This window comes from Mesoplodon densirostris, chromosome 1 (assembly GCF_025265405.1).
Source record: "Mesoplodon densirostris isolate mMesDen1 chromosome 1, mMesDen1 primary haplotype, whole genome shotgun sequence".
Taxonomy (NCBI): Eukaryota; Metazoa; Chordata; class Mammalia; order Artiodactyla; family Ziphiidae; genus Mesoplodon; species Mesoplodon densirostris.
The window spans coordinates 172,344,310-172,360,988 of record NC_082661.1 but is presented as its reverse complement, the minus strand read 5'-3'; the positions used below and the strand labels follow the sequence as shown (position 1 = coordinate 172,360,988).

At 50.2% G+C, this 16,679-nt stretch overlaps 1 protein-coding gene across 3 annotated transcripts in view; it reads right to left on the bottom strand.

Moving 5' to 3' along the window:
• The window catches only part of KCNMA1 (potassium calcium-activated channel subfamily M alpha 1), a 748,255-nt gene extending 732,522 nt beyond the window's left edge, over positions 1-15,733 (bottom strand). For all 3 annotated transcript variants that reach the window (XM_060111611.1, XM_060111630.1, XM_060111620.1), the window contains exon 1: positions 15,194-15,733. In XM_060111611.1, the coding sequence (XP_059967594.1) occupies positions 15,194-15,565 (372 nt within the window). In that variant the 5' untranslated portion in view covers positions 15,566-15,733. The remainder of the gene's footprint in view (positions 1-15,193) is intronic.
• Between the last annotated feature and the right edge of the window lie 946 nt (positions 15,734-16,679).

The window sequence follows — 16,679 nt, the reverse complement described above, 5'->3', positions numbered from 1 at the left end:
CAATTCTCAGTGTTCTCCACCGTTCCTGAATCTCAGGTTCTTGATGTTTCTCTTACTTGTTTGGCCGTTAAGAATTACAGGCCTCGCACTGTATTTTTAATTTCTCGTGAGAGTGTATTATACCCACCCAGCCAGATGCCTAGAAAAGTCACGTGTATGGACGTGCGAGCTGCATACTGCACAATTCCAGGGGCATCATTCATGGCTGTGATGTGAATGGTGCCCCTGGAATAATGCAGTGTGGCTACTGGTGTTGCCAAGGAGGGAATGATGTCTTACACAACCCTGTGTCCATGGAAAAAGGATAGCCACAGTAATAAAGATTTGTGGACCGACCCATTCGTCTCTGCTACTAAATAGTCTGTGCATGGGGTTTGGCAGGCACAAGGCCACGTTGCCCAATGGTCTAGAAAGAAATCCATAATGTGATACAATAATGTATTTTCAGGCCACGGAGGTGGAGAGGGGCAAGCAATCGATCTTTCTAAGGGAAAGATTCATAAACACTGAATAAGCTACCACTACCTCCTTCTCAGTGTGCAGATTAAATTCTCTGTCCCACCGACATTCAAAATGCACTTTATTTGTAGCAGACCAGGGAATTCAGAGATATTTATTTGCTTTTCATAGAATTTCCATTCTTTTAATAACATAGTTTTGGAGCTTGAGATATGAGCAAATAACATGTGGGAATAATAAGGCATCGTTCCACATTAGGATGCTTGGTTCAGAGTTTACTGATAAGCCTTTGTGGGTGGGTGTCAAACTATTTCACTACTCTGCACTCTTCTGCGTATGAGTGTCCCCGTAACCCCACACATACCTCTCAAGGTTTCTAAAATATGCGTGAATTCTGCATCCTACTCTCATAATATCTTCCATATATGTGTTAATATTAAAACTATGTTTTTATCCAAAACTTCTAGGAAGACTGATACTCAGAAAAATGCCCCAATATGTATTCTGTGCCTCCACCTACTCCCCAGCACAGGGATATGGTATATGTGCCCTGGTTCATAAACTGCAATCATGTATCATTTGATGTGAATCTCATAGCAGCCCTATAGTTGTGCAGTGAGCAACCTGCACAACTGCACACGGCACACCTGCCTACCAGGTAGAGAAAAGGTGAATTAACCTACTTTCCAGCAAGGGAAACCAAGGCATAGAGAGAGTAAAAGGACTAGACAACCTTTAAGGTTCGTTTCTATCTGGATAGTATAGAACCCTCTGAACTTGCCCAAGGGATCTCACATCTCACCTAGGGATGGATGCCTGAGTCTCCACACAATGACTCCTCTCCTCAGTCCTATGTCTTCACAGTTTCCTTCACTCCGTGGCAGGGATGAGCTGAGCAGAGCCCACCTACCACTACAGGAAGTATGACGTATGACTGTAGGTGAACAGTGCAGGGGTTAGACACGTGAGCTCCACTGCCCACCTGCCTGGATTTACACCTGGCTCTTCCCTCACTAGTGTGCGACCCTGGGCAAGTCACTCAACTTCTCCACGCCTCTGTCCTGTAAAGGGAGGATGATGATACCACCTAATTCACTGGGTTGTTGTAAGGATTAAATAATATAAAGAGCTTAGAAACTACAAGAACCATAGTAAACACTCAAAATTTTTTATCCAAAAAAAAAAGTATTATGTATGCCTCGGTCTTCTAATCTATAAACTGGGAATCATAAAGGTGTTTACTCCACAGGACTGTGTTGAGGTTTAAACACCATAATAAACATAAGGAGTTTTAAAAGAGTGCTTCATGCATAGTAACTACTTTCAAGAGTTTATTAATTTTTTTCCCTAAAAAGCCAGTTACTCCAGTTCACGTAGAAAGACTTAGCAAAACAAAAGTGCCAGTAAGTGTGGAGATCAATGCAATGTCTGAAGAGGGAGAGAAAAGGCCAAGAGAGAATGTTTGAGAATCAGGAGCTGTTTTCTAAAACAGGTGGTAGGGACTCCCCTGGTGGTCCAGTGGCTAAGACTCCATGCTCCCAATGCAGGGGGCCCAGGTTTGATCCCTGGTCAGGGAACTAGATTCCGCATGCTGCAACTAAAGATCCCGCACGCAGCAAAGAAGATCCTGCGTGCCACAACTAAGACCCAGTGCAGCCAAATAAATAAATATTTTTTAAAAATAAAATAAAATAAAACAGGTGGTAGACAGGCTGTACTAGCAATTACAGCTCTCTTTTTTATATAAATTTATTTATTTTACTTATTTATTTTTGGCTGTGTTGGGTCTTCGCTGCTGCGCACGGGCTTTCTCTAGTTGTGGCGAGTGGGGTCTACTTTTTGTTGCAGTGCGCAGGCTTCTCATTGCAGTGGCTTCTCTTGTTGTGGAGCATGGGCTCTAGGTGTGCAGGCTTCAGTAGTTGTGGTGCGCGGACTCAGTAGTTGTGGCTTGTGGGCTCTAGAGCGCGGGCTTAGTTGCTCCGCGGCATGTGGGATCTTCCCGGACCAGGGCTTAAACCTGTGTCCCCTGCATTGACAGGCGGATTCTTAATCACCGCGCCACCAGGGAAGCCCTACAGATCTCTGTTTTAAGCGAATTCTTTCAGAGGTCAGGAAGCAAAGTGAAGCAGGGATGAAAAGTCACTGGTGGGGCAGGGAGGAAAGAACGGAAGCACTCACTTGCTGGCTTCTCTTTTCACCATTAAAATTGCTGTCAAGCCTTGCCTAGCATTTTAAATAGCATCATCCCTGGAGATAGCTGTTTCAGTTTCATCACAGTCTGTGTTCAAAGAGTACAAATAGAAACCTTCGTGATTTTATTAGTTTCCATGCAACTCAGGAGAGATTTGCATGATGACATTTCAGCTCCTGACTTAAAGAAGGGACCAATTAAGAACAGAGTGCTTGCATCGCCTGTTGCTGGAAAATGAAAAGCTTCCCAGAGTTTTCAAAAATCTGTCCTATTGGTTCATGGCCATAAATCAACTGTTTGGTCCTGCAGATACAAAAACTACGGTCTTAAAATTTTAGTTCATTTTGTAAGGAATACTTGCAGGATGTCTGCATCCTCCAATAAGAATCAAACTACAATATAGAAAATCTAAGGAAGTATTTTTTGTCTGGGCCTCGTCAAGTCCTACCACCATCACCAGTTTGCTCAATAACACCCAAAAACTACCTGGCACTCTGTGGATCTGTGAAGTGTTAATGTAATGTAGCTGTGACAAGTTGAAATTTAATACATGGCCCCAGTAGCATAATCTGATTAATGTTATATAACCTAAGAGACTATTCAGCAGGTCTGATGTGCTAGCTGCTTACGATTTGCGGGAGAGGCAGGTATTTCAGAAGTTACTGACCCCATCAGATACCCTCTCCTTTGCCACAGAAACTGTGGTCATCTTATTGCTGATTTTGGCAGCTGGAGTGCTTTGTGGAACAGGGCTGTGATGAACATTCTCGCTCTGGGGTTGCCTTTTGGGGCGAGTTAAGGAAAAGCATGAAAGTAAGTGGATTTGCATGACCTCCTCTTTAATCAGATGTTTCTTTTTATTCCCAACCTCAACAAAGCCAACCTATCATAGTGTACTGTTTATAGTCTAGTCTATAATCCAAGACCTTTTCAACCTCTCCCCCAAACCAGAAATTAAAATTAAAACCTCAATAGTGGTGTGGCCATGTCATTAGAAGTAATAGCACAGGGACTTCCCTGGTGGTGCAGTGGTTAAGAATCCACCTGCCAATGCAGGGGACACGGGTTCGAGCCCTGGTCCGGGAAGATCCCACGTGCCATGGAGCAACTAAGCCCGTATACCACAACTACTGACGCCACAACTACTGAGCCTACTCTCTAGAGCCCATGAGCCACAACTACTGAGCCCATGTGCCACAACTACTGAAGCCCGCGTGCCTAGAGCCCATGCTCCACAACAAGAGAAGCTACCACAATGAGAAGCCCACACACCGCAACGAAGAGTAGCCCCCGCTCACCGCAACTACAGAAAGCCCGTGCACAGCAACAAAGACCAAACACAGCCAAATAAATAAATAATTTTTTTTTTAAAGTAGTAGTAGCACAGTCACAGAAAACTATTTGAGTTATTTTTTTTCTTAATGACAAGTTTGACTGTATCCCCAATGGGGCCTACGTCCCCAGACTGTAATTCTTAAATATGCCACCTCATCTAAGTCAATATGGAAGTTTTGGGGACATGTCAATCAAATTTCACTCTTGGGATTCATAGAGGCACCAGAACTACTCCCTAGGCCCATTGCCTTGAGTAAGTTAGTCTTGGGTTCTTTATCAGGTAAAAATGATACCTTTGAAATCTGGTTGAAGTAATGGCTGTATATTGAAATCACTGAATCAGAGAGCGTGTTACATATGAGAAAACTGGGGCCCAGAGACAATCACTTGCCTAAGATACCGTAACTACTCATATGTCAAAATCAAAAATCCAGTGGTCCTTTAACTTCACACACCATCAAACCAGACTTGATGGGCAGAAACGTTGTTCGGTCTGTTCTTCTGCTCTCACTGTGGGTACCATCTAAATCAAACAAGGCCAGCCAGGGGCACTTCTCCTGGGACTGCCATTTACCAATCCTCAGAGGAAAGAAATCAGCTTCCCCACCAACAAACACAAGCACCACGGTGAAGAATGTGTCTGAAGATAATGATAGTCATCTCCAGGAAGTGGGGTTTAGAGGGACTTTTTTTCATTTTTTAAAAAATTTTAATTGTGGTAAAATAGACATACCATAAAACTTACCATCTTAACCATTTTAAGTGTACAGTTCAGTAGTATTAAGTATATTCATATTATTGTGCAGAGCCTTTTCGTCTTGCAAAACTGAAATTCTCTATCCATTAAACAATGACCCCCTGTCTCCCCCAGCCCCTGGTAACCACCATTCTACTTCTGTGTCTGTGCAACTAGGTGCCTCATGTAAGTATTGTAGGGTCACACAGTATTTGTCCTTTTGTGACTGGCTTATTTCACCTAGCATAATGTCCTCGAGGTGCATCCATGTTGTAGCACACGTTGGAATTTCCTTCCTTCTTCCAAATGAATAATATTCCACTGCATGTAAATACCACATTTGTTTATCCATTTATCCATCAATGGACATTTGGGTTGCTTCCACCTTTTGGCTATTACGAATAATGCTGCTATGAACAGGGATGTGCAAGTATCTTCTTTTGGATATGTACCCAGCCGTGGAATTGCTGGGTCATATGGTAGTTCTATTTTCAATTTTTTTTTTTTTGAGGTACACGGGCCTCTCACTGTTGTGGCCTCTCCCGTTGCGGAGCACAGGCTCCGGACGCGCAGGCTCAGCGGCCACGGCCCACGGGCCCAGCCGCCCCGCGGCATGTGGGATCTTCCCGGACCGGGGCACGAACCCATGTCCCCTGCATTGGCAGGTGGACCCTCAACCACTGCGCCACCAGGGAAGCCCTTCAATTTTTTTGACAAACCACCATAATGTTTCCCACAGTAGCTGCATCATGGTGCATTCCCACACACGGTGCAGCAGGGTTCCAATTCCTCCGCATCCTCATCAACACGTGCTGCTTTCTGGGTTTTGATGTAGTAGCAATCCTGGTGGTTGTGAGGTGTCCTTTTTTTCTTTAAACACCTCTCTGTCTTGTCTACATTTTCTACAGTGAATATATATACACTTAGGACGAAGGACAAAAGTGTAAAACATATTGAAAAAGAAATCTTACAGGGAAAATAGGGTTGCACATGAACGTAAGAAATGGGTTTCTTTTTTAAGACAGGCAAATTATTGACTTCTCTTATGGGTTCAGCTCGAGACACCATTCCTATACTCTTCAAGAGTCTTACCACCTGGTCAGCTCTGGCTGCCACAATCTATGAGGGAAACGGCCGTAAGTTATGGGTAGCTAAAGCAATTCCTCTAAGCACTGGGAGGAAAGTGCTCCCAGGTGCACAAAGAAGAAAAACAATGTATTAAGCGGTGGCCAGCTAATGTTGGTCATGAAAATCCCCGGCCCTCAGATAAACCCTTTCATCTTCCAAATCTTTCCTCCGAGCCTTAAGGGCCCTTATCTCTGAGTTCTCCATTTGCTACTCATTGTCCATCTACTTTTTCCCCTTCCAGAGCCACAAAAAGTCTACTTTCCAAAGTCACGTAAAGGGAAAACAAACTCATGCAGCAATTTCTCCCAAAGAGAAGAATTCTGCTCCTGCATAAACAGGTACACGAAGAGGAAGAGTCCCCAGAAACCTTATAACCCCTGGTGTCTGGGCCACAGGGCCACACAGGCCCCACGCTAGCAGTTCACTAGAGGGAACTCACTTGAAAAGCTAAACTCTTCCAAAAGGGAAAGCACTCTTTCCACTGGTCTTTATATAATGCTAATGCTGCACACCTTGGGCATGAGGTCACTTGTCATGATTTATTCATTAAGACAAAGGGGAAGGGACTAAAAACAAAATCCATCCAATTATGTATTTATCCAACCTCCAGCTCCCAGACGAGAAATGCTACTTTTCTTTGTGTGAACATCTCCCTCTCCCCACTGCCCTCCCTTACCCTCCCCTCTTGTATGTTCTCTTTCTTTTCTGGTTTCTTTCTGCTCAGCAAAATAGGAGAAATGGCAGCAGTAGCGTATAGAAGCCCAGAGGAGATGAGATAAGATGAGCAGTTGGAGAGGAATAATCTTCAACTCTAGGAGCAGCTGTATTTAAATGATCCAAAAAGAAGCTCAAGATCACTGTCTGTTCTCTCTCCTTTGGGAAGAGCCAACACCTAGAAAGCAGAGTCCAACACGGGCTTCTTAACAAAGGATCTGCGCTCTACATGTGGATCCCTAGTATTGCCCCCAAATCACATCTGCTCTCGGCCAAGCCCAGCACTAAACTCTGAAAGAAGCTGAACTTTGGAATCACCAGGCACATTCCAGTGACAAAGAGGCGACCCAATGGCTCAGGGATGGCCAAATCCTCACCCACAGCTTCTGACAAGACCTGACACATTGCACAGGACAAACCACCAGAACCAACAGCCAGGATGGGCTGCTGTGTAAACCCTGGGGAAGAGGGCACGGAGAAACCTCACCACCTCTGGGGAAGAAGGACATCGGGCAGTCACAAGAGAGAAAAAGAAGGTGGCTTGCACGGTAGCAACAAAAGTTAAGGGCATTCTACATCTCAAGAACGTTGCTGACACTTAAACCCCACCCAGCTCTGGGCCTTCTTGGGCCGGATTTAGAATTTGAAATCTATCACCTACCAAGACATGTTCTGTGTGTCCTAGAAACAGCCGAGAAGCAAAGAGGGATTAGTGCAGGGAGAAAGACCTTTCCATTCATGCTTAGGTGGGTTTGTGCCCCATGGAATGGTGACCTCAGAAGGCCATGAACACCCCTGTCCCCTCTGGAGATGGGGCCGAGGGCTCCCAGCACTGGCGCTGGGGAGGAGGTGGGACCCCGACCCCAAAGCACCTTTCTGCCCCTATGATGTCACAACTCCACATGCTTCTCAGCTTGCGAGATCAAGCCTCTATTTGTTGTCCACTAACCTGCAAAGTTCAGTCCCTCTGCTCCTGGACTTGGCAGGAATCACCAGGAAAGAAAGGAAATCAAGGAAAGGATGAAGAGCAGAAGGAAGGAACACAGCATTTCTGTTAATTACCTTTGAAATGCCCAGCGTCAACCGGATCTGGTCCCCGGGAAAACCTGGTAGGGAGGCCAATGAAACAGCATAAAGAATACCAACTAAATGAGATGTTTTAAATAATTTCGTTTTCGGCCATGTAAAGAAGCATTAGTCATACAGGTAATGAGATCTTATAGGGAGATGATTCAGAGGCTCGGCTTAACACGGTGAAGTATATTCCTTCTGGACCTGGAGTGCCAATTACATTTCCAAATTGGCAATTAGACATAATGCCCCAAATAATGCCAAAAACAAAGCAAATTCCATCTTCAAGCAGCCATTCCTTTGAAGCTGTCCTTCTGGCCCCTGCCTGACTCATCCACCTCATGAACAAGTGCTCATCGTGAACAAATTCTTCTTACCCACCGGTCAGGGGAGGCCGGGGTGGCATGAATAATTAAAATCCAGAGATGACTCAAGCCCATCCCTTTCACCCAGAGTTTCTCCATAGCGTCTAACAAATTACCCAAAAGAGCAGCAAAATGTATTTGCACCTACAACATTCCCATGCAGCCTCCCACAGATCACTGTGGAAGGGCCCTCCCAACACATATCTGTGCTTGTATTTATATGACTCAGTTCCTGCCCTCAGGGGGTTTGCAGGCAACTTGGAGACCAGACATGTGCATACCCCATGAGAAGATAACTGAATTTTTCCATCCCTTCCATCAGACAAACTGGGTCTTATTTTTATCCCTAGCACCTAGCTTGGTTCCTGGAACAGAGGATGAACTCCTTATGTAATAAAAGCCAAAACAACAACACTATTAACCACAAGATGTATGTGAGGACCTACTGTGTGCCGGGCATCATGCTAAGTCCTTCATTTAAGCTGACGATGCTCATGATAAATGTTTATTCCAGGTTCTCCCCTTTGACGATGGAACAACCCAAAAAGCACATCTCCAAGAAAAAGCCCCTGACAGTATGAGCTGTGAAAACCCTGATAGTATGTTGAGAAAAGGAGCTGCTTCCAGCTTCATCTGCTGGAATTCTCGAAAAGCACCACTGGAGGGTGGCACAGCACAGTGCTGCATGTCTCTCCCCACTCCGTGATCAGGTCTTGAGCCCAATCCTTTCACACTGCACCCTCCGTTTGGAAAAGCCCACCGAGGTCCCTATGGAAAATCAGGCTGGCAGTTTTACTGCCTGCTGACTTCAAACAGTCCGGAGGGAGCGGCCAACAGCTGGCTTCCCGGAGCATTGCCACAGTGCAGCCCTGGCTCCACCACGAGCCTCTAATTTTGCAAGAAGGTGGTTTGGCTGAGTTGCCATCCGGGACTGCGGAAAGTCCCCTTGCAGCGTGACCCACTGGCATGAGGGACAGCCCACAGCCTGATGGGCGACGCACAGACCACACCCCCATCTGCAGGATGCTGCTCTGGTCACCACAATGCAGCCCCAAACCAACAGCACTGTGGGTTCCTAGGGAGCAGACACCCGAACAACCAGCTTTAGCAGGGAGCACCCAGACTGAACGGCAGTAACGCGGGGAGGCCTGAGCCAAGTTTTCTCCACCTGGCTGTCCTGGCACAGGGAACCTTCCTCTTCTCATCCCTTCCCACTGCTGAAGAGCTGAGAATTTCCATATTTAAAAGTAGCCCTGACTTCAGAGAGGGACTGCCTGGAGACTAAAGCAGTGACCAGATCCTTACTTCCCAAACCATGGTCTGCTCAGCATCGGCATCACCTGTGGCTTGTCAGAAATGCAGAGTCTCAGGCCCCACCCTGGACCTTCTGAATCAGAATCTGCATTTTAATGGCTCTCCAGGTGATTCGTGTACATGTAAAGGTGCGAGAGGCCCCAGAAGTAGACGGACTGGATGCTCTCTGGCCACGGGAGGGCGAGATCTAATACCCGAACTGAACATCCCTTGAGCCTTCTCCCCAGAGTGCTGGGAAACCCCTGTCCCTCAGGCTGGGGCCCCCGAGCTTCCTCCTCCATGTGCCCAGGGCCAGGGTTCCACCCACTCAGAAGCATCTCAGAAAAGGGCACTCTCTTGATCTGCTCCCTGCTGTGCCCAGAAAGGCTGTGTGATTTCAGAGGTCCTGTGGGACACTGACCTTGCCTGCCCCCCAAGCAGGTCTCATGGAGACCAGTGCTCCCCCCAGGGCTCCAGGAGCTGCGGCATCACGGCACAAACACCGCCCTTTTCACCGGAACCACAGAGACGTCCTTGCAGGGGCTCCACAGCTCTGAAGTCCCAGGAAGGTGGAGCTGGCTGCTGTGATTCGCAGGCTAGCACGGTCACTGCCACTGTGAGCTGGGACACCGCTGCTGCCCACATTGGGAAGGAGGCCCTGGCACTGGAATCTAATACCAACCTGAATGCTTCAGCACCAGGCTCCTTTCGCCCTAGTCAGAAAGAGATACCCAAAGCAAGCACTCTGTACCAGGCACACAGTGAATGTCCCCATCCAGGGAAGAAGACAGCAGTGAGCCTTGCCCTTGGAATCCTTTCTCCCCCAGGCCAAACACAAGGGCAGCTCTTGCTTTCCTCCTGATGCATGTTTGGACAAGGACCCTGGGCACCCGGAAATAGGGCCAGTGCATGGCTTGCAGTCACCAGTGTCCTCCTAGGAAATGCTATAACGTGGGGTCCCTGAGAGTACCTACCCCAAAGGGCTGAGCTCTACTAGGACCCCCAGTTTACAGATGAGGAGACTGAGGCACAAAGCGGTGACGTCCTTGCCCAAGGTCACAGGCTGACTTCTGGGTGCTACATGGTGAGCGTGACATCTAGGCCCTGTTGCTCAAAGTGAGCACGGCCAAGAGCAGTTTAACCAATTCCTCTCCCTTGGGACTTCTCCCAGAGCATGATGTGACTGTCCAAGGGGGGGTTGCAGATATGCCCTGACTTACAATTTTGTTTCACAAGGTAACTGCAAGGGCAAGTGCTCCACAGAACACACTTGGGGAAATACTACTCTGGAGGCCATCAGGGTAAAGCTGGTCTGAGTAGAGAGCACCCTGGCGGGGAAACTGTTACATCGTCAGGGGAACAGGTCTGTGGGCTCTGGAATGGGGAGAACAGGGGTGGAATTCATCCTTTCTCAAGGGACATTAGACAGCCACACCTGCCCACAAAACCTTCCACTTCTGCTAGGTCTGCAGCTCCTGGAGCCCCACAATGACAATGCTCATCCACTAACTTGCCCGCCATCAAAGCACTAGCCATCCTGCCAAGCGCTCAGCCATGGAGCCTTCCTAGGCTGCCCCTCCCTGACCTGCCAGCCTTGCAACAGCCAAGAGCTATGAGCCCAAATCTCAATCTGACCCTAACTGGTTGTTTGACCCAAGGACAATTGACTCCAGGGTCTAGAGGTCCCTTTTGGTTCAAAAGTTCTATTTGTTGTAGTCTGTGCCCTTCCAGGGCCAGAAGTTCGAGGAATCAAGGAGAAAATTTAAAACCTGCCACTTTGTGGAGCTATGATAGCTCCCATTTACAGGCCTGCTAAGTGCCAGGCATTTCCTGGGTGCTGTATACCCAGCATTGTCACTCCTTATACGAATTCTACAAAGTAAGCATCATTACGCTCTTCTTACATGTGAAGAAACCACGCTTAACAGGGCTGCCAGCCACAGATGCCCAGCTAACAAGTGTGGAATCCACGATTTGCACTCAGGTCTGTCTGACTGCAGCATCTCTACAGAAGTGTGCATTTCCACAGGGAGAGCCAGGAACAAGAAGCAAAAGGTCTCAGGACAAGGGAAGGTCACCTGGAACTCCCCTGTGTCTGGGACCTGAGCACTTCTCCAAGGCCCCCTTAAGTGATCCGAAGGAACATCTGAAGTTCGTCCGATGCAGACTATCTCCAGGATGAGATGAGGCACCGGGGCCAATCTGGAATCAAGAATTCTGAGGCACTCAAGTTTCCAGCCCTGATTGGATGATGCGTCAGGCCAGACCCTGGGTAATTACCAAGCCGTAATGGGATCTGATGTTTATATTAGTCACGAGTCTAACAGAGAAAACGTGTTGTTTTCTCAGACACAGCCATGGAGACAAACCTCCATAATTCATCACATGCAGACCAACCTTAATCAAGCCCAAACTTCTACAGGGAGGACAGCTCCACCTGAGAGCAGGATGAGTCTATGACCCACAGCAAAGCACAGCTCCATAGGAAGCTGGCCTCAGTTTCCCCAGGCATTTAAAGAAAGGCAGACTGTGGGCTGGAGGAAGAGCAGAAGATGGGAATAAAGACACATAAGCACTCTGAGGCTGGAGAGTTACAGAACATGTTCTGAGCTAGAAACTTTACCCATAGATCACCAACTCCTTCTACTGTCTTCCACTGAGTCCCAGAGCAGGAAGGGACATTAGCACTCACGGAATTCAATCCCACATTTTACACACCAGGAAAGAGACCAGAGAGGTTAATCTACTTCTTCAAGGTCACAACCTTATTCAGGCTGCCAGAGCCGCTCCTTGTTCACTACAGTCTACGACTGGCTTAGACCTTGAAACGTCAGGGCCAAGTAAAGAGAGGGCTCTGATGAAACCCAACAGAGAAAGAAAAATGATGTGAAAAAGTACAGCACAGAATATAGTACTGGAAGGACTGTGCCCAAATTCCCAACTGGGGGAAAATGGGATTCTCTTTCTTCTTTATTTCCTAAAGAAATCCACAGAACTATCCTTTTCAGAATAGTAAAGTCATTCACGATTTGAGATTCGGAGGCCAGAGGAACTAAGGAGGAGATGCCTCATGATGTACGTCCGGTTTCAGGTTCCTTTCATCAGAAAGGATGGTGCAGTCCCAGAGGCCAAATGCTTGTGATTCTGGAGCTCCTGCTGAAACTTCTTCCCCTAGAATTTCAGATGCTAAAAAGACCAGCCTTCCTCTGGACCCTAGCTCCGGGTCAAACCGTCTTGGGGCTGAACCAGGATCAGGGTGAACATATCTGCGGGCTGGTAGAATACTAAGGAAAAGCAGCCTTAGTTTGCTTGAGAAACCCAACACTAAAATAATTATTCCAAACTGAAGCCAAATGCATTCTTGTGAACAGCGTCTTGATGACTACCAAATACTTGGAAAGCAAAAAGAATGAAGGAGAAAAAAAAAAAAAAAAAAGAATGATTGCAGTAAAAAAATACAGACCTCAAGAGCAGAAAGAAAAGCTTATAAAAGGCCTAAGTAACTACTACTGGTCAAAATGAGATGGCTACACAGACTGTTTAATTGAGCAAATCAAGGGGCAAGTATTAAGAGATTCTGGGCATGTTTTGAAGGGGACACTCTAATGGTACCAAAAGTGACGTGATCTCATTCTATACTGGCCTCACATCTTCCCAACCCACTGCAAGCATCTCTCGTCCCAGATGATTCTTTGTAGAAAGTTCCAGTTTAGTCAACTCGGCATGTCTTGGAGCTACAAGATATAGCCTAATATCTAGGGATTGTTTTTTTTTCTAATGATCATTGCCAAAAACGTATTTTCTTGAGAAAACTTACAGAGGTTATGCTTGGTCATCATTTAAGAAAGAGACTCTTTATGTGAACGATCCAATCAGCATTTCATCAGAAGCACTGCAGTAGCACTGATGTACCCGCTAGAGTAAAAAGACTTTAGAAGCTGTGTTTAAAACCCCAGGATCACAAAAACACTGAAACTTATTTTGACTCACTGAAAAAAGTTTTCATTATGATCTAGCCTACCCAGTTCCTGAAGGATAAGGAGATTGTTAAAAAGTTCCCCAAAATCACTCAGTCTAGAAAACGTTTGAGATGCATGCAACTACAAGTTCTACCTCTAAGGGTAGCACGGAATCTCAGTAAAGGAAAAACACTCCCAGACTCAAGACTGGTGGGGAGGCAGAGGAGAGGGAATGTGTGAATAAGAAGGCTATATGAATAAGCACTGGTCAGGAGGGCTAGGCAAGGGGCTGGGTCTAGGGGGTCTCAGGGTTAGGATTTTGCTTAACCTAATGGCTTCTCTGGAATGTGGGTGGTTTTCCACCTTGACAAGTGAGAAACTGCTATGGCCAAGAAGGTAACTCCAGAGAAAACTGACTGACTAACATCTGGAGGTCTCCGGAGAAGTAGGTGGAGGAGGAAGCGAATGATGGCTTTTATTTTTCTCCCTTATTTCCAACACACCAGTATTTTCCAAAACACAAATGTGCTACCACAAAACACAGCTGAGCTCCAGCACCCAACACAATGTATAATTAATGATCAGGAGACAGAGAGAGAGAGAGCTTCCCTTCACCCTTGTGTGTCACCCATAGCCCCCATCTTACCTACTCCCTCCCCATAGCAATTGAGGCTGCTACAAGTTGCTGTGCCCCGTGGAAGTTTGAGGTGTCCTCGGATTAACTTTATTAGAAAAGGTGTGAGCATTCCCACCGAGATGTGACACGGTCTTGCACTGTTCCCTATCTCTCTTTGAGCTTCCCTCCCTCTGAAAATGCTGGCGCTGGTTAGTCCCCTAGGTTAAAAATTAGTCAAACAGAAAACAGCTTGGTCACTCTTTTTTCCAGTTCTTTCTTTTTTATCCTGCAGTTTTCTATGAAAAACTGCCCGCCACCTCTCACCTTCAGCCAGTGGGGGGGTGGGGGGGTGGGGGGGGAGAGAACATCTCTAGGGACACGACGGCGACAGACCAGGCAGTCAGCCTAGCAACCATACATAAGGTGTAGTGAGCCTCGGTGCTGGTGGGCGTCTCTGCGCCAGGAATAGTTTAAAGCCGACATCCAGCCACCTTAAAAGCATCGGGGAGGAGGCTCGCGTGAAAACCTCAGCCTCGGCGGGCTCTCGGGCGGACCTCCCGCTCTAGCTCCACGCTGCCGGGGGCATTTCCGGGGACCTGAAGGCGGTGGCAGGGGGGCGAGAATACAGATGCCGAAGAACTTGCGGTGGGGGTGGGGGTCTGCTCCAAGAGTCGGAGAGGGAGGGGACATCAGTTTTGCGACCTCGCCACATTCCTAAAGTGGCAGCATCCGCGGGTTGCCTCCAAAACTGGGATGCATCTCCCCAACTTTCTCTCGCCCCTCCAGGTCCCCCGCACGTCCTCTGGTCATGTTCCTCTCCTGGGATTCCCTAGTCCAAAAGATGTCCTCCCTTTCTCAAAGGATTTTCCTGCTCTTCTGATTTTACGAACTCATCTCCCCAACAGGTTTCTAAAGTGCGGGCTGACGTGCTCCCCCTCGCCCACCACAAGGAGCCGAGCCCGGGCAGGTGAACCGCGCGGAACGCGCACCGAGCGGCCCCCAGCTTGCTCGGTGCCCGCCGAGTCGTCTCTCCCTACCTCCCACCCCGGCCCCAGCCGCAGCCACAAACAACCCTACAATAAACAAGGGGACGGGATTGGGCGTCCGCGTCCCGGAGCGCACCGGTTGGGGGCAACTCCTCACCCCCGGCGCGCCGCCCGAAGCCCCAACAGGCGGCCGCCAGGAGAGAGGAGGGAAGGGAAGGCGGCGAGCGGAAGGCAGGCAGGGATGGAGGCACTGCGCTGTGAGAAGCGAGGAGGTGGGCTGCAGGGGACGCCGAGAAGCGGCGGGGCTGGCGCAGGGGGGAGGCGCCGGGGCGCGCGTTACCTTCGTCTTGCCCCCGCAGTGGCAGCAAACGGTCCACAGGTACTTGAGCGTCCGCCAGAGCAAGATGATGAAGAGGCCCCCGAAGAAAGTCACCATGGAGGAGGCCAGGAAAGCCCACCACATGCGCTGGCCCCGGCTGTCGCAGGGCACCTCCATGGTCACCGGGATGATGAGCGCATCCATCTTGGGCTCGTGGACCGAGGACGAGGAGGAAGAGGAGGAGGAGGAAGAAGAGGAGGAGGAAGAGGAGGAGGAGGAGGACGCGTCTAGGCTGAGAAGGTTCGCGTGGATATTGCTACTCATTCTAAGAGTGCTGCCTCCGCCGCCGCCGCCGCCGTCGCTGCTGCCGCCGCCGCCGCCACCATTTGCCATAGCTAGCAACGGGCAGCCGGCGCAGGGGCTCGGGGGAGCTCCTCCCGCCGCCAGCGCCACCCCGAACACCCATCAACAGCCATATTGCTGCTACTGCTGCCGCCGCCGCCGCCGCGGAGCGCGGGGAGGGGGCGGGGAGGCGCCTGGGCTCGGGGAGCTGTGCGCGACCTGGCGGGGTGCGCGGAGATATATACAGCGGGCCGCCGCCGCCGCCCGCCCTCCCCCCGGCCGCCGGCCCGCCCGCCCAGGGGGGAGGGGGACGGAGCGCGCGGGCAGCTCCCCTCCCCGGCCCAAGCCCCGCTAGCCCCGGGCTGCGCGGGCCCAGAGCGCCGAGAACGAGGGGGAGCCGCGGGCCGCCCCCGGGCCCGCCCCGGCTCTGCGCGCCGGCCCGGTTGCCCTCCGCGTCGCGCCGCGCCGCCCGCCCGCGGTGCGCCACGCGTTTGCGCCGCGTTCCGGCCCGGGACCCCTCCCCGCACGCAGCCCGCGCCGCTAGCCCGCCGCTATGGGCTTATTAGGCGGCGACTCGTTAATATTGTCTCATCAGCCCCCTCCCGGGCGCCCCCGCGCCAGCCCTCCTCTCCCGGCTGCGCTCGGCTCCCGCTCGCCGCCCCGGTGTGCGCCGGGCCCCGGCAGGTTCACCGCGCCCGGCCCTGCCCGCCGCCGCCGCCGCCGCCGCTAGCCCATGTTCCCGGGATCCCCGAGCCGCGCCGCCACGCCGCTGAGCCTCCTCGGCCTTCGCTCGATCTTCCTCCCCGCTTCCTCAGGCTCCTCCTCGTCCCCGTCCTCGCCGCCCGAGCCTCTCTTGCGCGCGCCCCGCGCTCCCCGCAACCGCCAGCAACAGCAGCTGCAGCAACTGGAGCGGGCGCGGGCTCAGGCCGCCCGAACGGGAGGGGAGGAGGTTCGCCGCGCTGGCTCGCCTCGGCTCCGAGCTGGGCAGGGGGCCGGCAGACCCCTTGGCGACGGCCTACCACGCACCCCTGAGCCGCAGTGCGAAAGGTAGAGAGCCCCAAATCCAGGTGCGGGACCCGACACCTCTCTCCAAGGTGCTGCGACCCCAGCCGAGCGCCCTGGGGGACCCGAGGAGGATGGCCGGGCGCCCGTGGCAGGCCATTTT